This window comes from Buteo buteo, chromosome 11 (genome assembly GCF_964188355.1).
Source record: "Buteo buteo chromosome 11, bButBut1.hap1.1, whole genome shotgun sequence".
NCBI lineage: Eukaryota > Metazoa > Chordata > Aves > Accipitriformes > Accipitridae > Buteo > Buteo buteo.
This window is the reverse complement of record NC_134181.1, coordinates 5,488,028-5,511,751: the sequence shown is the minus strand read 5'-3', so window position 1 is coordinate 5,511,751 and position 23,724 is coordinate 5,488,028. Positions and strand designations below refer to the sequence as shown.

General features: G+C 42.3%; 1 protein-coding gene across 2 annotated transcripts in view; it reads left to right on the top strand.

Moving 5' to 3' along the window:
• Positions 1-23,724, top strand: part of CMIP (c-Maf inducing protein) — a 138,192-nt gene that overhangs the window by 78,493 nt on the left and 35,975 nt on the right. For both annotated transcript variants that reach the window (XM_075039950.1, XM_075039951.1), the window contains exons 3-4: positions 5,278-5,328; positions 22,893-23,054. In XM_075039950.1, coding sequence (XP_074896051.1) covers positions 5,278-5,328; positions 22,893-23,054 — 213 coding nt within the window. The remainder of the gene's footprint in view (positions 1-5,277; positions 5,329-22,892; positions 23,055-23,724) is intronic.

The window sequence follows — 23,724 nt, the reverse complement described above, 5'->3', positions numbered from 1 at the left end:
TAGCAATTACCAGCAACTCTGTACCTTGAGTTAAGCCAGAAGAGTGGCAGATTTCACTTGCAGGCCTGCCCATGTCACGGAGGTGCAACGCTGGGATTTGCATCAGCAATATAAAGTTTTTGTACAGTCTGCGTGAGGCAGCAGCGTGTGTACTGTGGGGGTTCGACTTCCTGCAGCTCTGAGCCTCTCTCCTCTGCTGTTCCTGTGGCTGATAATAGATTGGTGCAGAGAAGCCTGCAATATTCTACAAGTCCCAGCAATGAATATCAGCTAGAGGAAGGCATAACAAAACCCTGTCCTGACCAGAGAACAAGCAAGGGAAAGAGAAACAGAATAAAACCAGGAAGAGTTAAAACCAGAATCTGGATTGTCAAGTCCCACTTATTGCCACATCTTTTCAGATGGCAAAATCCCTTAGGAGGGTATGTGTGAAGGATGCAGTTGTAAGGAAAAATCTGGGAACTTTTTGCTACGTGGACAAGCCTATTCTTGTATTCTTCTGAGTTAATGCACATGCCAGTAAAAAGAGATGCCGTAGTGCTAACTTAGTGTTGAAAGAACTTGGTAGCGTGGCATGTGTGGTGTGGTGGAAATGACAAATTTTCTGCTGATGCTTGTTGCTGTAGACATATTGGTATCAGTGGAGCTGTGAGTATTTATATTAGCTAAAGGTCTTCGCCATCATTTCTGGAGTGGTCGGTTTCTTGCAGAGGTTCAGGAGTTCTGTTTCTCAGCAGCACGCACGTTCCTATTTTGTCTCCTCCTTGCCTGAGTGGAAATTACTGCAGGGGCTGTAATGCTGGCATGAAACAAGTGTTCAGCTTCCTATTTTTGTGAGCAAAAAGAAAATCTGCTTCTAAAAAGTTCACTGCTTTTTAATGCAAAAGTGTATTCCTACTTGTTGGCTAAGAAATGAAGTAGTTTGGGTGCAGAGAAAAATACTTCCCTTTTTGAGCAGAGATGTAAAGTTACTCATGTTGACCAAAGCTCTGCATATGCAGGTATTTAATCTCTTGCACAGTTTCCCTCCTGTGAGCTGTCTTTTTGAAGCTGATGAAGTTAATCCTATGAGTCAAGTTGGTGCTGCAGCTGATCCCGGGTAGCTTTTCCTCTCTGACTGACCATTTACACCCCAAAAATTAGAATATAAAATCCTTCAGAACACAGTTGCAGGATCAACTCATCTCAAAAAAAAGTACTACCTGCAGTAGGCATTCTTAAAGTAGATATTCTTCCTCCTCATTGGAATAGTAATAAATAAGCTACAAGTACTTGGAATCTTTTTTACACCTTCTAAGAGTTTTACTGCCACATTTTCCTGTTTTCTAAAGTACTTTTCTACTACGTTGCAGTTGTGCAAAAACAGCGGGAGGCCTTCATTGTGCAAGAAGCTCCAATCAGTTGGACCGTGTGCCACCCAGAACCCTGCTAAAGCCATTGCATTTGAGAACAAAATTCTTAGCAGTATTGGGGCCTAAACGTACCAAACACACAGGGGGCCCAAACTATTATTTTACACAGATAGGTTATAAAATCTCCATTATATATCATTCCTGTCTCATTGACTATTTCTGACAACAGCAGGCAAAACATTTCCAGCTTGAATCTTTTTTTTTTTAAGTTGGAAAGGTAGCTGTAACATTAATGGTGTAGAACAGGACCCACTGTGTGGGCAAAGCTATGAGTAAGAAAAACTTCCCCTGTGTGGTCAGAATGCCTAAGGAAAGCCTGTTTTAAGCTCTTTTGTGTCTCATTTTCTCCTCTTTATTGTACCCTAGAGCTGAATAAATATAGTAGGTTATGCCCTCAGCTGGAGTAAAAAAAAGTAGGTGTCAGTTCCCGGGAAGTGGTGACTTCAGTGCAGAAGTGCTGGGCTCCAGGCATGCACATCAGTTAAAATTGTAAATGTGTGTGTGCAGCCCCTATAAATGAATTGTAGTTCCCTCCACTGCTTTACACTTTGGTGCTCATTGCTCCAAACTTCAAAAATCTTATGCACTATAACCTGTACGCTTGAGTAAGTCAGCGTGTGCAGAGGTGGCCATCGGCTGGACGGCTGGCTGGATGAGCACTGACAAGAGCCTGATGGCTCTTCCATCATCCAGGCATGCGATGAAGCTCACGGTTCTTTTGATAAGAAAGAAATATTCCGTGTAGTCCCTTTCTCAGTGTCAGCCTGAAAAAGAGGAGGGAGGAGCAAGGGATGCTGTGCAAGAGCGAGCTCTTCGTTGTCCTCCACAAAAGATCCAGCGTTTCCTGCACATTGCTGTGGTTTTGCAGCTTGCTGGAGTCAGGCAGGCGGAAGGGTGCACTGGAAGGATTAGTCTGGGAGAATTGGGGAACGCTGGTGTCAGACAGCTCCATCCAGATAACGGTGGTGGGTTAAATGCATTCAGTCTATCTGTGTTGAACACTGGGGAAAGAGCACTGGTGAAATGACCATTGACTTTCCAGGTTCCTCTTACTGTCGAGTCCTGATCATTAATAGAAGTGTGGGGATTCCATAAAGGTTTGCTTTTCCACTTTTTTGTTCACTTTTTCTTCTCTGTCTTCGTTTTCCTTGGAAGTGGTCTTGAACGCTAACCCGAGCTCTGAGGGTTTCTAGTTTTAGAGTGGTTCAAACTCCTAACCTAGATCCAGATGCAAATTTTCTTGATCTCTTCTCCTCTACAATAGCTAACACTATGTGTAGACAGTGCTTGGTCCCACACTTGGAACCTCGTCACCTTGCTAATTTTACTTTTTAAATACTTTTTGTATATTGCTGCTGTCAAGTTAAACAAGTCTTTCCACTGCTGGTTTTGGTTTTGCCTTTTATAGCATTCTTTGTTTGTTTTCTCCTCCAGTATTTGCAGTCTACTTGTGTCTACCTCTGCCTTGATGCTGTTGTCCTCGTTAATAGTTTCTGTCATCCAGTTTATGTAAGGCTCCGGTCAGTTGCACAATCTATCTACCCATAGTATTTTCTAATTATTTGGAATGGTTTTACAGTCTGTATCTACTGACTACCCAAAAGCAGGAGATTAATTAACAGTTCTCAACAATTCCCATTTAGGGCTTTAGCATTTGCTCTTACTTTAGATTGCAGTGCATTTTTGGTTCAAGTCATGTAATGGTCAGACCAGGGACTAAATCAGATTGACGTTTTGCCTGTTTGAGAGAAGTACTTCATCCCTCTAGAATATTTTGGAATTTATTAATTTAAATGACAGTAGCTTAGTTTGCATAGCTCCTATGTACTCAATCTGCATATGTTTTTTTAAGGAAGGTATGGATGTGGAACTTGCAATATTATTGGTGCTATTGCTTAATATACATGCTCAAGCCTACAAAACCTTTCAGTTTTACTTATTCCTTAAAGGGCTTTGATGCTAGCATTTGAAATGAAGGTTTTTTTGTTCCCCTCCATGAAACAGTTTTCTCCTTAAAAAAAAAAAAAAAAAGGTTCAATTTGAAATTGAATCTTTCAAAGAAATCTGGTGGGCTTTAAAAGCATTTTGTCTGGACAAAGATAAGAAATATCCAAGCATATTTACTTTAGCCTTTTTAATTATGTTGAAAATGGTCTTCAGGCTTTTTGTGGCAAATTATTTTTGACCTTTTTATCATAGTAAAATATAGTATAAAATATAATGAATTGAAATTCAATTCCGTAACATATATAGGTAAAAGATCTATCTTATCGTATGTTATATTGCACACATATACATAAAATACTGTGTAAATAACAGAAAGAAAATCATTACATATTGGCAAACCAAAATATCCTGAAGATCTGCACTTTAAATGTATTTACAATTTTTCATTGCATACAAAGAAAAAAAAAAGGAAGTTCTACTTTTTGTTTCCATTTGTAGCAAATTCATATTCTGATATGTCAGCGTTCTTCATGCAATGGAAAGTTTGTTTTTGATAAACTCTGTGGTCAGCCAAGATGATTTATGATAGCTTTATTCTGCTTTATTGCCTAGAGATCTACCGGAGGAGCAATTGATTCTTACTAATTAATAAACAACTAACTAACTAACTAAATAAATAAAATGTAATGCATAGATGTAAAAGCATTACTCCATTTAATTCAGAGAAATCAATCCAAATTTATGTCACCAAGACATCAGTATCTGACCTTGAGGTTAAACAGGGTTTTGGTAACTGTACAACATTTTTACTTCTAGTATTCTTGTCATTATCAGTGAGCTGAACCAGTGTCAGGAAATGAAATTCATTCTGTGGTGTGGATTTTTAATACTTACCTTGTTGAATGATGCTTTAATTTGCAAGAAGTATGTGGTGAAGAACCTAACTTTTTTTTTTTTTTAACATGGATTTATAGGCTATCCTGTAATTTTCACTGATTGTGTAAAGCGTTTTGAATCCTAAGTAAAAATTGCCCATTGGCAGTGATGAGATAGAGTTGGAAAAGCCAAAGGGCATCTCTACCCACTCAAATATTTCAAACTTATGTCACCTTGTTAAGGCATGCATATTTACGTCACTGTAGATGCTTTTGTATTTTTTGATACCGAGCCTTTTGACCTTTAGGAGTGTTGAACTATTCCTTCATTGGCTACGAACCTGGCTTCACACTGAGAATTTCTGGCAGCTGTGCTTAATACGGACAAAAATGGGTGATCGCTGGGAGTGATAATTGCAACATTTATGCCGTTGCTGCAAACAGTCTGTGCATGTATCTGCATGTCTCTGTGTGTTATGCTTTTCACTCTGTTTTAATATCACTGAAAGAGCTAAGATGTTATTTGAATTGCTTTTGGGACAGCTGAGGAGCAAGACAAGAAGGGAAACTAGAGTATGGAAAAAATCCACCCCTCCTAGTAAAATGTCAACCCATCTTCCTACTCTGCTCCTGATAATTAATAGCAAAGGCAAATATCCTACAGACATTAAAGATCTGACCAAAACCTGATTGAAATCAGGGAGGATTTTTCACAGTCTTTTTGGTTGGACACTGTTTCATAGGAGGTTAATATTTTGTAAGGTTTTAGTTCAGTTATTTTACATTTGCAGCAAGGTCTTCGTGTCACTGCTTTCTGTGAAAATAAACTGGTTATAATGTGAAGTTGTAGCTCTGAGCAAAGAGTTTTCCTCACTCTGATGAGGCTGGGGATGAAGTTAGCCAGGGTCATAAAGTTCAGAAAAATAAGGTGAGTGCAGCCTTATTGGTTTTAGGGCACACATGGGTGATTTGCTTAGTTTTGGCTGGGTGATCTGTAACATTGGTAGAAAGTAATGACTCTGGTTTACTTTTTTTTATTGCAGGCTGCAAACAGTTACCTGAGGGATCAGTGGTTCCATTCTTTGCAGTGGAAGGTAAGTTCTGCACTTCGCTGTCTTCCTTGTCTGCCTCTAAGAATACTTTTTAGCATTCCCCATTGCTTCATTGTAAGGGCCCTGAATGAATAAAGTCTTTTTCTTACAGAAACCTTAAATCAGAACATGTATGCAGTTTCACTTTGTTCATATTGTGAATGAAGTGGACAAACTAACTTGTTACATAGCCCAGCTTTATCAATGTGTGATTGGCTTTAAAAAGTAGATAGCCAGTGAATTCACATTTAAACAGTATAGAGATTGGATGGTTTTGGTTTTGTACTATGAAGTGTAGTATGTTACAGAATGACTACAGTCTAATCATATGCTTTGGACTCTTGGGATACTTGGGTTTTTTGTTTGTTTTTTTTCTTTTTCTGAGAAACTAGGGAGAAAGAGTGTCTTTTAGAGTTGCTTATTGTAAGTAGCATCAGTCTGTTATGCATCAGTCTGTGTTTATGCTTTAGGATGATTTGGATTTAAAGGCAGTTTCCGTTTCAGAGGTCTCGAGCCCTTTCTCATTTTCAGTGGGAACAAGGGACCGATTGCCCTGAGTAGGGGAAGTAGATCACAGTGACAACATTGTCTCTCAAAAGCAGCACATTCCTCATCAAAAACTGTAGCTGCTGACCTTTGGATGGAATCTGTATGGATCTTTGATGCAGCTGGAAACAAGTTTTGGCCAGATGCTGAATATGGTTGTCCTCTCTTGTCTTGTGGTGGGAAACACAAGCAGTAGCTTTTCAGCTCAGGACTTGTCTTCGGCAGGGTGTCAGTGAAGTCGGCCAGGTTGGCTGCGTAGCTTATCAAGATTTCAGTCTGCTGACAGCAACCACATGTGAAAATATAAGGAAGTCCCTCCCACCAAACTGGTTTTGTTGTAGGTGTGTTTGATAGCTGCAAAATAGTTGTGTGGCAAAACTACAGTATTGGTGTGCTTTGTATAGACATCAGCGTCTGGCAGAATCATATTCTGAGTGGATCCAGGTTCTTATCGGTAAGAGCCAAGTGTTGAGATCTCCTTTTCCAGACCACTGGCATATTCTCCAACCTGTTACCCTGATAGCCATTTAGGGAGCATTAGGGAGCATTAGGGAGCCATTTAGAGCACGGGACAGTAGTGCTGATAGCAGAAGGCTGCGCTGTGGTGTGGCACTTCATTTTGGCCTCTTGACAGTATCGTTAACACAATGCCTAGCCAGTCTTGCTTTCTTTGCGACCCCTGAGAATAACGAAGAGCTTAAAGCATGCAGAGATGGTATCTCCATGTGGCCGTTACTTTCCCTCCTGCTCTGGCAGGCAAGGATGGTCAGAGAAAGCATGGATGGAAATAATGGAATTTCTTTTTCTACCTCACGCCCAACCGGGATGGCTGTGGTACTAATGTGCTGGTGGCATGTGCCCACTTCGCTCCTGCACTGAGGGGAAAATCAGGATTGTAGGTGCAACTCTGGGTGGTAAAGGTGCAACCTGCCCCCCCCATCAATTAAATTATGGGGGGTGGGGTGGGGGGCAGGAAGCCTAGAGAGAATGACCTGGCTTGCTCACATGCCTTTCCTTCATGGAGAGGGAGCTTTGCTCTGTGGAAGTTGTTTTTAAAGGAGTATTTCTTAAACTCTCCATGCTACTGACCAAGCCTCTCATTTTGGGAAACTCTGAGTAATTTAACTTGTTGCAAAGTAGGATTTATTTTTGCTTCCTTGCTTCCCTCCCCACCCCCGTTAAGTTCGTTTCTGCAAAACAAGTGAAACATTATCTTGATTTGAAAGACCTTCCCTTTACCAAGAATAGCAAGTAGCTTTTTCCCATAAGAACAGTGGTTTAGTCACTGCCCAGGTACTTTACACTAACAAATTTCTCTTTGCTAAAATGGCGATAGTTTTGATGGGTTTTTTTGCTTAATAGTTCAGAGGAAGAGCACCTGGTAACTTTCTGCTCTTTAGTTTGGTTGATATTTGGCAGGTTTAAGTGAAATCACAACAGAACTAAGAGGCAAGAGAAGTGGTGTGTCTAGAAGGGAGGGTGGAGGAGTGCAGTTACGTAGTCTATCTCAGTGAAGTTTATCACTTTACGTGCACCATAGCCTATGACTTTGAGAGCCAGGTGCCAAGGTTCATCTCACTCCATAATTCGTATGGTTTGATGATTAAGCAGGTAGTGAGGGAACCCACAAAAAAACAGGAAGCCTATTCTTCTGGAATGGGTCATTTACACAAAGCACCAGCTGGCAGAGAGATCGCCGCAGCTGTATTATAATTGGGTGGTTGTGCTGATGAATGATATATTTGTCCAGTGGTCTTACAAATAATAGGTCAAAACATTTCTGCGGGCATGTAGAACACAGATGCAAACTGGTGCAGATAGCTGAAGCAGTTATTCGGGGGAAAACATTCAACAGAGATGAACTTGCTATTGTTCGTACTTGTGTGGTGGAAGCATTTAGGGGGGTCCAGCTGAACCTAGAACCCCACCGTACTAGGCACTAGATGTAGGTGGAGCAGGAGACCTTCACTTCCCCTGCCCTGCCCAAACCTATTTTACAGATGGCAAACTCATATTCTGAGAGTTTCCAGCAGTGAGGATTGCCCCCCTTGATCTTTAAACAGGAATACTTAAATTACAGTTGTGAGAGCAGATTCATATTCTGTCAATGTACTTCTGTCTCCTTTTCCTGTGCTTCAAGCCTTGGGAGTCAGATGCTGCATGTAATCTGACCTACCTGGAAAATGGATAGGTCCAGTGAATAGCTGTGTTGTTAAATATTTGGGGAAGCTCTTTAGGTTCAGGCACATACTGGTTATCCTTTGGTCTTGTATGAAGGTGCTAAGGTCTGTGAGAGAGCTTTTATGTGGTGCAGTTTTAAGGATTAACACGCTGTGGGAATTCAATTTGCCAGCCAGCACCCTGGAAATAATTTTTGTTCTAGAGACAAACATTGAAATAAAAATCAAGAATAATTTCTTTCTGCAGCCCAGAGAATAATAAAAGAGATGCTATAGATAAACAGAAATAAAAGAAAACCAAACACATAATTATCTGTGTTTTAGATCCAGCTCCAAGAGGTTTTATGTGTCATCCAACTAACTAGCTGTCAAGATGCTTACACAGCTTTTTAGATGTGAGTTTCTCCTTGAATACTGTGCTCATTGAAGAAAGCAGGGATGTAGGGATGAACTGTTCCTTATGTAGTCATTTTCTCTTTGGGTTTTCCATTTCAAACCCTCCCACTAAGGGTTACTCATAATTCCTCATTTAATCTGGATATCAGTGTGTATCACAACTCCTAAAGGATTATTGGCCACCTCAGCCTATTTTTAGAAATCCTGATTTCCTTTGGGTTATAGCTAAGCCAAACTATCTTTGTCCAGAGAATAAACAGAACATGTTAACAACTGTCCAGATCCTCAAACATAAACAAATCATTAATCCATTGTGTAAGAGATGTTCCTTTCAACCAGGGAGGTTGGATTGAAACCATGATATGTAATCTTTGGTATTTGGAAGCTGATAAGTCATAACAGTGTATCAATAAAGATAACAACACTTTCTGTGAATATGCAAAAGAGAATAACACATGCAGTTCATTGCCCTTTCTGGATCTAGGCTAGATACAGTGGTAACCAACCACTTCTGTAGGGGTTGAATACAGCTAAGCTTGGCTTGTGACTAGTAATTTTGGGACACACACAAATTAGCAAATGTGTATGCTTGGCATTTGCCCAAACAGTATCCATCTACTTTGTTACTTGTTTCTATCTTGCTGTCTTTGGGCTAAGGACTTTCTGTGTATTTGTAGAGTGCCTAGCACATAGAAGTACCATTCTCTGTAGAAAGCATTGAGCCCTACTGCACCACATGCTTAAAGTATTAGTCATTAAAAAACCCACTTGACTAATGTCGTACCATGTTGCGCTTGAATTAAAAAAGATGTCCATGAGGTCCTCTCCAGGAGTCTTTAGATCTTCTCTTTTGTTATGGAGTACTGGTAGAGGTTTACATTTGTTGGGGCGAATACGCCTAAAGGTTATACAGGGCATGTTGCATTGTTTTACATGCTTGATAGTAAACTTGGAACACTGCTCTCGTTGTGGGATGTGGGTTGCTTGTGTTTTCTAGCTAGCTGAATGATGCAGCAGTGAAACAAGTCAGTTGACAGCCTTTGGGGGAATGTCCTGAACTGTCACATTACGGAAAAAACAGACCTAGGTCTGCGGTAAAGCCCGAAGCTTGACTCAAGCTGAGCTTTGTGCGCCTCTGACCTGGATCTTCGGGAAAGGCTTGCCTATACTTTGTCTTTGCTTCTGATGCTATTAACCAGTCCTCAACTGTCCCCTAATGAATAGTGCTGCTTGTTTAGGAGTTTAACTCATCTGTTAGCATGGACAGTGCAAATGTGTTAACTGTAGAATGGTTTAGGTTGGAAGGGACCTTTGAACATCATCTGGTCCTCTCCCCACCCACGCCGCCCTTTTCCTTGCTCAATGCGGGGTGTACTTTGAAGTTGTACGACATTGCTAAGAGCCTGTACAGCCGAGTGCGAAGCCCCAAACCAGGCACAGTATTCACGTGTGGTCTCACAAGCGCTGAGGAGAGGGGAGCAGTCACTTCCCTCATCCTGCTGTCTGTGCGTGTGTGCTCGTGCAGCCCAGCATGTGTACGCACCCCTGACTTGCAGTTGACAATCACATTACCTTTGTTTTAAAATTAATTTTCTACATAGACTCCATGTTTTGATTCACATGAATTGGGAAACTGGAACAATGCTGTCATTTGGGATTTGCAAACATTTTGCATTGAAAGCTAAAACAAGCAATGTTGGCCTTCATTCAAAAACTTTAATTTTGGATTAATACTTCCCTGGTTCTCCTAGGGATTGTTGTATCTGTGTCTTCAGGAAATAGATAATTCCATGCACAAGCAGCTCTATTAATTGCAAAGGGATCAACTGTCATATAAAGTCATACTTGACCTGAATGATGATACACTCACTGGTCTTTACTGTGTCCAGGTTATGAATTCCTTGTCCATTAGTACTGATTATTTTTTATACAATAGCTGTGGGTGAGTATCAGTTTTTGTATCTAACGATGAAAGTTCAGAGGGAGTTGTTTTTCTGTGCTTTAAAACTGCAAAAAATTAAGTTGAGAGAAATTGTTCTTGAAAGTGTGGTAAAGCCCTCCTTGTGTAAAGCACCTTTACGGTTTTGTCACCATGGTAATGATTAAAAATAGTGCTGATACAGGAGTGGGGTTTATATAGAATTTAAATGATGACATTAAAGAAATTTATAGCCTTAAATCTCTGCAAATCATGCCTTAAAACTATGAGATCAGGAAAAAATCACATTGGTTATTGTTAAAAGGGCCTATGTCTGTAATTTGTATTTGACCACCTAATTTATGATCTGAGAGAGGAAGCTTTGATTCCCTGTGACAATTTAATAGCCCTGTGCTGTACTGCATAGCGAAAATATTATTCGAAGAGCTCAGCAGTTCTTTGGCGTGGTAATTCCTGGACTTCAGACCCTTTCTTTGGTGGTTACACAGCAGACATAACTGTAATTGTCTTGGCTGTTTCTTTGCTTTCTTTAGCTGAAAACCTGAGGTATTTTCACAGAACACAGAAGTTCCCATTTTCTGTTATTTTGAGGTGAAACAATAAATAATTATCATACAATTAGGCCAATGACAGCTTTTTTTTCCTTTGTATATTTTCTTTTTCCTTTTGCGTCTGTATACGAGTCAATAATATATTGACGGGAACCTAAGTTGTGGAATTAAGTTTTGCCTTTTAAAGCCTCAGGGCTTTGAAAGCATTGTGGGCTTTGATGGCACATGAGTTTTGAAGGAGCATGTTTCTTGCTTTGATGGATAAAAGGCAGCCCACAAGTTTTTGGCTGGTGGTTTTACTCTTCCTGTGGAATGCATGGGTACCAGTTGTGGGAGACCATGAACAGGTTTTTAAGATAGCCAGAGCCTCTCCCCTGCAGGGCTTTGAGCATCCTGATAGAGAGACTGGACTTTATACTCCGTATGGAACAGATGCAGGGTCTAAGTGGTGTGTTAATGGATCTGTGTTGCCAAGAAGAGAAGCTGGTACCAGTTAGAGCTTTCTGGCAAACATAGTGGGACCGAAAATGTATCTTGGCATTTTTCAGTTCCTGGTGCCCCCTCTCATGGTTAGGTTGATGTTTATTGCCAAGATTTGTTCTTCTTTTGTATTTGAAGGTAACGTGAAATGCAGCTGTGTCTGCCTGTGTGGGGCTCTGCAGAGACATCACCTTGCTCTTCATGCGGTGATTGATAAAACCGCCCAGTCTATAGTCTGAACAACCTCACTGCAAACTCAGGAGCAACTTCTTAGAAATCTTGTCACACTTACAGCCTTTTATTTCCATAATGTTTATATTTTGTAGCTAAGTATTCTCCCCTACTACTTTGGGGGGGGGAGGGGTTGTGTCTTTTTTTTTTTTTTTTTCTTAAGACATCTTCATGAGCACATGAAGTCCATTGGCTCCCTCATTTTTCCACATGAGTTTGACTGTCTCAGGCCATCTGTTATCAGAAGTCACTTGAAAAATCTTGGCCTTGTTTTCTGTTTCTGAGATCTCAGTTTGCTAGAGGTAACTGTGCTGTTGCAGCAGAAAGGCATTGATCTCACTTTGGAAATGAGTAGACGAAAAACAGACAAGATGTTGACAGAAAGTTTTTTTATTTTTTTATGAAACACTGGTGATGTTTTTAGAACTGGAACAGATAGAGTACTTAGGTTTTTTTAAGCTTTCACTGCCTTTGCATTAGGAAAATACCTCACTCTTTCTGGGGGACACTGGAGCAGGTTCCTCCCATAAGGTGTGTCTGCAGCAGCGGCAGCTGATCACCATCTGTGCTGTGCATGGCTTAACATGAATCACTTTAAATCTGGGAGCTGCAGATCGGTGTCAGCACAGCACATTGTCCAACCAGAAGAGGCTCTTGGCAACATGCTGAGATGCCAGTCTGGATCTGAGCTGCTCTGCCCTCATCCAGCCACATGCATACATGATTTGTGTACCTGTAGATGCTTCCTGCATTGCCAAAACAGGGTTTTTTTTTTAAGGAGACAGAACTCAAGCCAATTAATGGCCTGCTGGTGAAATTTGAGTGGAAACTAGGGAGTTATTTTCTATCTTGCTTTAGCTAAGTCAGGACCAGCTCTAAATTTTCCCCTCTAGACTTGGATGCTATCCTATTCAAACTAATATTAGGTCTGAAGATAGAGGGGTGTCAAAAACAGCTGAATAAACAGGTCAGCTTGTTATTGTGTACTTAGGTCTTGGCTAAATACAATTGCTGGAGTATGTTGCTTCTCAGGAATGCTTGAACTGCTGGCCAGGAGGGATCCTCGTCTTTGTCCTGGTGAACTGCTTCTCTGCATTATTCCAGGGCTGACCTTATGACTAATTCTTTGCAATTCAGGACTTCCAGGTCATGGTGACCACTAGTTTCACCAAATTACAACTTCTTGTCTATAGCTGTCATAATATAGAGCTGCACCAAAATTAGTCTCTCGTTCAGGTTCCTAGCTGCAGAAAAATCTGTTTTTAGGAGATCTCTTATGAAGACAGGACAAGACTGGTAGTCTTTCCCAGGAGTGTAATTATCCTCCTTGCATGATGCATTGGGTGTGAAAACCTAACTCTGGGAGTTGACACATGCTAAGTGCCTTGTTAAGCTGCTGTCATGGGGCCCAATTCTGCATTATGGATGTTATGAGGACTCTGGGTGTCAGAAGACCTACATGAGCCTGAAGGAGCGATGGGGACCTAGGTGTTGTTTTAAATTTCTCTTTCCTTTCTTGCACAGTTTTGTCCTTACATTTATTTCTTACAATGTAATTAGTGTGTTGAGTGCATCATAGTGCACATAATGTATTAGAGGATTATAAAACTGCTGCTAATATCCACAAAAAAAAGCTGAAACAGTATGTTGCAAGTGTCGCAGCCTGTATCATCTGCCCTAGCTCTTGCTATGTCACATGTTCATCTTGTCTTGACACATCTCCTTGTCTTTTTTTCCCAGTATAGTGATTGTTTCAAAATTAGAAAAAAAGTATCAGAAAACAATGCTAGTAAAAGTATGCCCTTCATTCCCCTGTCTTCATTTAGAAGCCATTGCATCACAGCTGTTTACCGTAGCCTGGTCTCTGGTGCTCTTTACTGTAGTATTTAAGATGGGAATACTAGATTAGGCTGTGTGACCAGGGGCAAGATCCATCAAGGACAACGGGGTTGTTGTGAGTGACTTATTTGCATCGGCCCGTCCTGAACATGAGGTGGGCAGTGGTTTCGGTGGCACCCCAGTGATCTCTGATCCTCTGCGAGGAAGCTTACTTTGGGATCAGAAAACTGAACGCTGCGAGACTTGATTCAGGCTTGCACGTCACGCAGCATTTGTACAAAGGAGAAAGAAAACAAGGAAATTGCAGAGATTCAGTGGCATTTTGGTGTAGGCTAAAGAGTTGCAGGAGGTTTGGGGTTTTCTGCTGATGTGATGCAGTAAGATGCAATATAAAAACATGGAACAAAGCGATGGGACTGTGTCAGATGCAAATGCTGCTCTGAAATTGGGTATTTCCCTGTGAGAAACGGGAAAATTCAGAGCTCCAAAGCCCAGTGATCTGAAGACAGAAATACTCTGCTTTTCTGAAGTCCCTTTTAAGATGCTTGCAAGCATCACATCAGTATCCAGTGTCTGTGCTCTCCCTAAGGCTCTGCAGCCGCTTTCTGACACAAACATGTTCCTCAAGCCGTGCACATCTCTCTTGCTGACGACATTGATGATGCAGGTGCACAAGAGAGAGAAGCCAATTTCAAAGCCATTTATGGTGTCGAAGTGCTAGAAACTCAGCAAAATAATACATTTGCCAGGGAGGAGAAAGTGAAACAGGTGGGTAAATGTCCATTTGGAAGGTTTTGCTGGCTGGTGAGAGGGGAGGAGGGCAGGAAAGACCAAGGGTGCCCACTGCTAGCAATGGAGAGTAATAAGGAAAAGGGATGACATGGTTTTTTAATCCAGCTTGCGTATCTGGGAAGAAAAAATTGCCTTGTGTGCTACTCGGTGCTACCTAAGCTTACTGGCATTTCCCAGAAAATAGAAGGGGGATGGATTATCTTTCAGAGATTATCTTTTGTTAGCAGTTACTACCATATGTAGTGTTAGTAGCTGTGTAATCCTAATTTGAGGTGGTTTCTCAGGTAGCAAGTTCTTTCAATAAGAGTTCGTACATTCCTGGAATTACTGGCCTATGTTTTGCAGCCTTGCAGATGAGGCAGCATCCTGTTTTCCCGGTGATGACCAGCGCTCTCATGCCTGAGTGGGATCTGAAGGGTGTAGTGTTGGAGGGACGGGGGAAGGTTCTGCACAGCAGGTATGCTGCCTGGCTATTTTCCACGGTGGCCTTGCGCACAGCTTTTTCTTTGGCAGCCCTGGTCAAAGTGCAATGATGATAAGATTTTACATGTTCTTTTTTTCCTACACACTATCTCTTCTCTGCAGTGGCAAAGTCATTTATTCCCACCGCAGGCTGAGAGCTGGTGGATGTCAAGGACTACACTCCACAGACACAGCCATCATATGTGGAATATGAAGTGCATGAATGTAAAGGTATTGGGAACCTGGATCAGTTCAGCTTGCTGTCAGAGGCATTCTGTAATGCAGTCAGTAATGGTAGGTCTCTGCACAGAGAAGCACACAGCAAGGACTGCACCTAGGTGGCAGTTAATGTCACGGTGCTTTGTGTTTTCTGCTTTCTCTTTGATGTGTGCTAAACTCCACAGTCATGCAGTGCCTGCTATATTTTATTTATTTAATACTATTCCCCCCCTGCCATGCACTGCAATGCAGTTAGTCTACTGAAGGTTTTGGAAAGTGTGGAGTTTATATGGTACACATATTCCTGCTTTTCATCTAGTAGTCTGCTCTTTCTTTTTTTTTTTTTAAATGGAACATGATTTTGCTGACTCCAGCTCATACTGCATAATCTCAAATACAGGAGCGCGTCAGACTCACACCGCTCTGGAAACTGTGGGTTGTGCCAGAACACTGAGATCCTGATGTCCAGACAGTGTCCGTGTTAAGCATTTTGCTGCTCTGGGGAAAAGGGCCAAAAATGCTGCAGCAGGCAGCAGTAAGGTCCTGCAAGAGGAGGAGGTAGTTGTGCCTAAACATGTTTGAAACCTTCCCTCTGATGATGAGTCAGAGGCTGTTAAAGTGCTGTAGATCAAGCAGGATGTCTGGCTCCTGCCCTAATTGTGTGAGTCCAGCAACCTCTTTGTGAGGGTTTTTCTCACTCATAAGAGTTTAAAGCAACTGAGGAGGGTTTGTAAACCCCCCCAGCCTGCAGTTAGGGCAGATCTTTCCTGTACATGTAGGACAACTGTGTTGGTCAACTGTACTGAAGTTGTTAAGTTTTTCCTCCTGCCCAAGATCAGGAGGAAAAGGTGTTATGTGACTTTTGCTTAAAAAAAAAACCAACCCAAAACAAACACCCAAACGCCCATGGACAACATATTTTAAAATGTTTCTTCTTTCGGGGAGATGTTAGATGGGATTTGCAACTCAAGATCGCAACTGTGTCTCTACCAACGCTTTTTCAAGTAGGGAGTGGCTTGTGCTTCTGCTAGAAACGTATCTGCAGTCATAGTGAAATTCCACATAGCCAAAGCAACATTAAAAACAAACCCCAGCTTGGCTCCGATACGAAAAATATGGAACAGCAGTTGCTGTGTGCAGGATGAAAGCTGATGTTTTGCCAACCTGAAGTGTAAAGCTGGTGCTGGAACTGGGGCCTGAAGAATGGGAGAGTTTGCCAAAAGGAAATGGAAGCAGGGATGGAGGGTTTCGGGGAATGCATCAGTGTCGGCTGTGCCAAAAAATGTCTCCCCTGTGGACAGGTCTGATTACAATAGTAACCACATTAGCCCATGCAAAGTGCAGCTGCAGCCACAGTTGGCCTTTTGCATTTTCTAGCTGGGGAAACAGCATCTCAAATGCACGGCTAAGGTAGAGCTGGGTTTGGATCAGCCCGCTGTGTTCCTGCATCTTAGTGACCAAAGGGGCTGGATGCAGGGATTTGAGAGAAGGACAAGACACCAGCAAAAACAAAGCCCAGTTTCTCTGCTTGGTAGTGGGAAGGTCTACCGAAGATGACCTCTTCCCTTCCAGCTTAGGGGGCTAGAAGGAAGCCACAATTTTTGAGGTGCTTTCAGTTTTTGGAGGTGCACACACTGTATTTGCATACAGGTTTGTCTTCAGTGGAGCCCATAAATTTAAGATCTGCTTGCCCAGTGTATTTAGTTTTCTTTTTTCCCTTGGATAGAACATCCTTCCCTTCCCACCCTCTCATCCCCCCTTATTGCTGAAGGATATCTTTGCAGTAGTCTTGAGCACATCGCAGAGCAGAAGCCCAGAAGGATGGTCAGTCAGGTGACAGCTGTGTGCAAAGGAGGTGGAGATATATATATATAGATATATAATACGCTTCAGGAGCAAGTTCTTCAGTGCATTAATGTCACAGCTGCCTGTGTCATGCTGGGAGGTGGGTGAGGAGGCTGTCCTGTGAGCCCCCTGGTCCCACTTCCACTTTACACTTCTCTTCGTCCAAGCAGAAGTGTGTTGTGTCCATGTTTCGTCCTTTTAAAATTTTGCTTGTTTCAGCATTCTTTTACTTTGCAGTGGTACTGTCCCAGTGGTATCTGAGCAAAGGACAAACTCTGCGCCTGTGGGAAGTATCTGTGTGGTTGTTCCAGCTTGTGCATTAGTAACAGCTGAACCCACGCCACCACTTGCTGAACCCGTTGAACTCTGTTGGCTTTGAAACAGCGCTGGTCTGAGTGTTAGCGGGTTCTTGCTTGGATTAGCTGAGATGTGGAGCAAGGTGGTAGACGCTGGTGGGAAAAAATAGTGAAGGAATGTAGGCTGAAAAGGGGGGTGGGGAAAGATGTTGTGATGGGGAAGCACAGCAACAGGGTATCACCATTCAACTTTCTTGCTACAGCCCCAGTGCATGTTGGTGGTGCTTTTACTTAGGGGTGCCATGATGTAGCAATTAGCACGGAGGCCTGAGAATCAGAAGACCTCAGTTCTGCTCTGGTCCTGACTTGCCACATAACCTCAAGGAAATCACCTCGGTTTTCTTGCTCTGTTTCTCCTTCTTGTCTTTAATCATCAAGACCGTGAACTGCTCAGGGCACAGACTGTCACTTGATATATTTATTCAGGGCATAGATTCATGGGTGCCAGTCTCAGTGCAATGAATAATGGTGATTTCATCAGGATCTTTTTTATATGAATTGGCAAAAAGTGAAGTGTTATTTTGACCTTAACTGAGTGAGAATCAGGAAGTGTCTAGTTTATAACGTTTCCTTCCAGTTCTCTGGCCTGTGGCAAGGAGCTCGTGGACAAGTGAGCCTCGACCAAGGTGGTTGTATTCAGAGAAGCAACTGAAGCAGTGAAGTTGATGCCCTTCAGCATTTAGCCCTGGGTAAAATGAAAAATGCAGAAAATGCCTTTCACCTGAAAACATGGTAGAGTGCAAAAGTTTGCTGCTGCTGTTTTTCAGCTATTTTAGAGAGCAGCACATCAGTCTTTCTGTGCGTGACCTTCAGAAGGTCATGAAGAGTTTGATTACTACAGCATCAGTGGTCTGAAGTCCCCGATTTGAAAAAGTTTTAATCTTGTGCTGGCCCCAGCCCTTTGCCTAGAATGGGACTTTTTATAGACTTAGTCTTTTCAGGGAAGTTGCTTTTTATTCTTCATATTGGTGAATGTTGCAGGTAGGAACTTAGTTCAGAAGGCTTTCAGTGGATCCACCTGGTAATTTAGGCCTGTCTGTGGCTGTCAGGAAAACATCCATTAGCAACAAGTTGTTCTTACATATTTTAGAGAATACCGTGAAGTAAGCAATGCCTGCTAATGTTAAAAGCAGAATATGGATCTAGCTGAGTTCTGGGGATACCATGCTGTCTTTGTTTTCATGAAGGTAATGAGTTAATAGACAAAATGCCAGCAGGTGGTGCTCAAGAATACATGGTACAGCTCCTGGGCTTTGTAGGACAAGCCAAACACGTGTGTTGAACATAGCAAGCAACTCTTCCTGTTTCTTGTTACGCAGTGTTTTAACAAAATGTTCTGCTGCAGTGGAGAAAACTGTTCCGGTGTCTGCCTTCTGTGGTTTTGTTCCTCTGTACATTTGCATCTAGCAAGAGGCACCTCCATTTTACATAAGCGCCATCAACATTAAGCTGTAATGCTAGCTTGGCTCAGCCATCCCTGCAATGAGCTGGAGAGGACCTCTGTGCGGGAGGTTGACCTTTTCCCTTTTGCTGGAACTGCCCTCATTGCTCAAGAAATAAAACAGTTGCTGGCACATGCAACCCTCCAAGTCAGTATACGTTCCTGCAGTGGTTCTAGCTTCTCCAATAAAGAAGCGATTAGTTGCGTGCTGTTGCGTGGTAAACGACTGAAGAGCAGAGAGCTAGAATTTAACAGGCTATTCTGGATTAGGGTTGGTAATTAATTTTTTTTTAATGTAATGAAGATAGTATTTGCTGATGAGAAGACAGGTTCCCAAGAGTACCGAACGTTTCCTGGCCACCAGTAGCAAAGCAGGGATGAAATTTGGTCATCAAGAAGGCTAACTTCATCTTGCCCTTTTTGGATCAGATGCACTGGCTGCTTTAAGATGTTCCTAACATGAAAGGTCTTGCTAGGGCTGAAAAAGGCAGATGTTCCATGCCGTCTGATTTTGTGCATTAGAGTCCATTTTTCTTAGATGTCAGCTACATTAGTATTATCATTCTTGTCCAAGGAAGTGCTGTATGAGCAAGGGCGGCAGGATGAGGCCATTATGGGATAGAAGAACCTATGAAGATGTTACTTAAAAAAGCTTGAAAGTGTCCTAGGCTCTCCTGAACTTTCCATTCACAGCAGTGTTCAGGAGCTTTTGAGCACTGATGGCAAAAACCACTGCTTACAGATTTTTGTCACATTTGCTTGCTTAATAACACTGGAACAGTAGTTTTTCACATGTGGACTTCAATTCCTCCTCCTCTAAAAGAGGATTGAGACTTAGGTCTTTGGGTTTCTGCAAAACTTAATTAATTAGAGTGATTTGAGAATGAAGGATGCCCTGTCAGAGTCACTTATTCCCCATGCTGCTTCTTCTCGTACTTATTAAATTCAGTGGTTTTGCTTTTAAAGTCAGCATAGCAAGATTTTGGAATGACACTAGCCGTGTGGTTCTGGCTGGTCAATAACTAGGAGGGTCAAATTCCAAGTTGGCATGTGTTATTTTCACTCACATAAATTGTCGCAGGAGCTGCTGCTTTTACCGAAATCCCAGTGAAACTGGATTCCCACCCCAGTATTTTTCTTGCACGTGCTATTAATGATAAATGTTGTGTGAGTATTTTCAGCAACTGAAGGCATCTTTTACACCTACATCCAGGGGGAATGAACTCCTCACAAGTGTTGACATGACTGTTCTCTGATACGGGTCTTTACCAGGCAGCTTTGCTTTTAAGCTCATGAGTGATTGTTTCTCCGTGCTCTGGAGTCAGCGCAGGTAGAATAGAGCAGATGGCTTGGTGTTGGCTAAGTGCTTGCTGATACACAGCAAATTGCTCCTGTAACTGACTGATAGGTTTCAAGCTTTAATTGAGGCTTTCAGCAAGGCGCTCAACAGTGAAAAGCATTCTGCTGAGAAAAACAGCAGTGTAACCATGGGCAAAGGTTCAGGATAGCAGAGTTCAACCCTCTTGGGGATGGCTCCTCTATTTATTTATTTATTTTCTGCTGCTTTCCCACCATCATTCAAGACTTCTGTAATGTCGCTTGCAGATTACAGCTCAATATATCAGTGCAGTGCAATCCTTTGTGCTGAAAACGTGAAGCAGAGACTGATCAGTTTGGATTTTCTGCTTGTGGCAGGCTCAGCGTGTCTGCAAAGGTAGCTGTTCCCTGATGCTCCCTTTGAGACACTGTCTGCCTGGTCTGAGCAGCAGCTTTTGTAAGTCTCCCTTGGATAGCAGGGAGTACAGCTCCTGCTGTCTTTTCTCTTATGTACGTCAGCATCATCAGAATTTTAATTTTTATTGGAGATCTCTACAAGGGAAAGGAAACCTCCCTTGCTCCTCCCTCCCCCCAAGCAAGAGTGGATTTGACAGCGGAAGAAAGATGTTTGTGGTAGGGTTGTCTGAGCAGCGTCCTCTTGGGCAAGAGGGTTTCCTTCAGAGCTGTCCCTCAGGCTGAAGGAGCTGCTCTCTGAAATCACGCTGTAACTAGCCCAAGGAAGGGGCAGCCCAGAGCAGGCAGGGATGCAATAACCCAGTGGTCTAGCTCTTGCACTCCCCCCACCCCCACTTTTTATCCAGCTTTGAATTCTGCTTTGAATTTGATTTCTTGATAGTACAGGACCAAGGAATAAATTTCAGCTGAGCTAGCTTTGTTTGGTGTCCTCAAGTAGTCAGAAAGGAGTTGCTTCAAGTTACAAAGCTGGCTGGTTGGCTTTGAAGTTTAGATTTTATTTAGTGCTGGAGTGGGTCTAACAAAAAGACCCTAAAAAAAGGCACTACATGAATAAGAGAAATGAAGCGCTATGATTCAAGTGTCCTAAAGAGTCCAAGAAATCTGTGATGATGGTAGAAGTAGTGCTGGTAGCTTAAAAACACTGATGGACCCCCTCTGCCCTAACAAGCTCAGAAGTATAAAAATTTCTGCTCAGTTCTGAAATCCTGAACACATTTGATAGTGTCTGCAGCGTGTGTTTTTATGTTCCTTTAGCTTTTCAGTGCCTTAAAATGCACTGAAAGTGTGAACTACTGTCAAGCGTGCTTTTGTACTTGCATGAATTTAATTAAAAAGATAATTGGATTGCTTTATCAGCCTTTACATGTCAGCCCAGTGCCACCCTCTTCTCCCCCTTCTAACAACGTTGACAAACCCAAGCCATCTGAAATCTGTATTTTTCTGTATTGTCTGTTCTGTCATGTTTCGGATAGGGTACAGAGGTGACTGTGTTTTCTGTTGAGCATTAGATCTGCTGCCACGGTGGGAAGGAAGCGGCTGATAAGCAGAGCCAGCCTGTTCAGATGGTTCCCGCAGGGGCTGCCCTGCGCGAGTGGAGGGGGAAATGCTGTGTAGCAGCAAAGCTCCAAAACAAAACAAAGCAGACCAACCCTTTGCGAAGTCCTCTGCCTTTATTACACTGACGATGAATAGCCCAAAATGTGCAGCTGAATCTGCAAGTTGCACAACATGGGCAGTTTTTACGATTTCCCTGGAAATGCCGGTGAGGAACGCAAGATCCATTTCTAGTGCAAAACACTGATGTTTTCATGTAAACAGAGAAGTACCCAGCCTGTGTTGTTTAACAAACCTGAGGATGTATCCAGACTTCTTGACATCCCTTTGACCAGAGGACCAGTTTCACACAGAGAGAGGAGTGGAAGGGCATGTGAACTAAACAAAGTGCTGTGGTCCGGGCAGTCGCTCTCCGTCAGCCAGCAGAGCTCCTTCCCTGCCAGCTCCGTGGCCGTGCGGTGCCTCCAGTGCTGGCCGCTTTGGCAAGCCTCTCCTGGTTCTAGTGCACGCTTTGTGTTGTTTTTGGGAGTGGAGTTTTAATGCTCATCATCGTTTCCTTGAACTTGTAGAGTTTCATCAGGCCACCCCTGGGAATTTGGGAGGGTGGGTTTTCTCTAAAGAATACTATTTATAATACAAACCAGCCTCTGTTCCAGTCATTTGTGGCAACATGGCTGCCGAGGAGGTAAGAATTGTCTTTTGCTTATACAGCTGGTCTGTGGACAGGGCAATTGGTGAAATAGCTTGGGCACAGCCAGAAGTAATGCAGGGGCACGCAGAGGACTGGGGCAGATGGGATTAGGCAGTCGGGAATGCTTCTCTTGAGAGTGGAAATGCTGTTGTGTGGAAGACTTGGAGACCTCACAAGTTAGTTTCTGTTACAACTGGAGGGTGACAGCATGACTTTTCAGGATCCTTCAAGACAGAAAAAAAGCCTGTGGGTCTACTGGAATTTTTCACTTTGATGAAATCGATTTTGATTCATTCTGAATGTGAATTCACCAATTAGCAACGTAGAATAAAGTATCCGAAGAATGATGTTTTGCTGGCCTTTCTCTCCCCCCCTTTCTTAATGACTAACTCCCTTTAAAAGGACCTTCGGCTTTGGAAGCAGTGCAGTAGCAGGGATCTGTTAATAGCCTGAGGAATAAGGTGTCTGCAAGAGGAGATGATGGAAAGAAAGATGCTCTGGAGTTTGAAAACTTATTTTAAAATAAAAAAAGGGAGTCACAGTTTTTCATTGCTTCCACAGAAGAAATTGGTTTAGACATATGAGATTTTCCATTTAAATGTTTTAAGTACAGCTTTTCAGCAAACAGAAAAGGCAAAGCTCAAAGTACAAAGTAGCCCGCTTGGCAGTTGCTTGTAGGAAGCACATATCCAGTCAATTTTTTTCAAGGGGTTTATGGTGGTGTCAGTGTGACCCTTTCATTTTTCTTGCAGAAAAAGATTTACAAGTACAAGAAGGTGCTCAGTAACCCCAGCCGCTGGGAGGTGGTGTTGAAGGAGATCAGGACGCTGGTGGACATGGCACTGACGTCTCCACTTCAGGATGACTCTATTCACCAAGCACCACTGGAGATTGTCTCAAAGTTGCTCTCAGAGGTATGATCTCAGCAGTGTTCCTGCAAGACACTGTCACATTTACATGAGAGACAAACAGTTAAAAGTTTGTGGGTGGGTTTTAGTTTAACTCGGGCTGTCAAAATTCTGCCTTTGAGTCTGCTCGTGACTTCTGCTGACTTGCGTGGAATTTGTACTTGCTGTGGAGAAGGAGAATTTGACCCATGTTAGGTAGATTTCTAGAAACAAAACAAAACACATTTATCTTGAGGCTTTGTTGTTGTTGTCGTTGATTATTTATGGTAATTTTATTATGGGTCTGACTCATGTCTTATTTCAAGTCAGTGGGAAAACTCCCCTTGACTTCTATTCCATTGGCTTTGTTTCCATGACCAATAATTCTTGTAGCAATATGTATATACCAATAAATTCATTGTGCAGCTATTTTATTACTACCAGTTCTGTCAAAGAAAAATATTTTCCTTCTTCAGAGGTATCCATCCTCCTTTTATAGCATTTATTTCAAATAGTTAACTTTTCATGAACAGGAAATGTAATGCCAAGCAGGTTTTTCATGTCTTGGTTCTGATGTGCAAAGATTTATGATAAGCAAAAAAAGTTGCTAGCTATTTTCCTTGCGGTAGGCAAAGATCTTAGCAACTCACAACCTTGTCACCTCTGAATGGATTGTGCTGCTGAGAAAGCCAAAAGC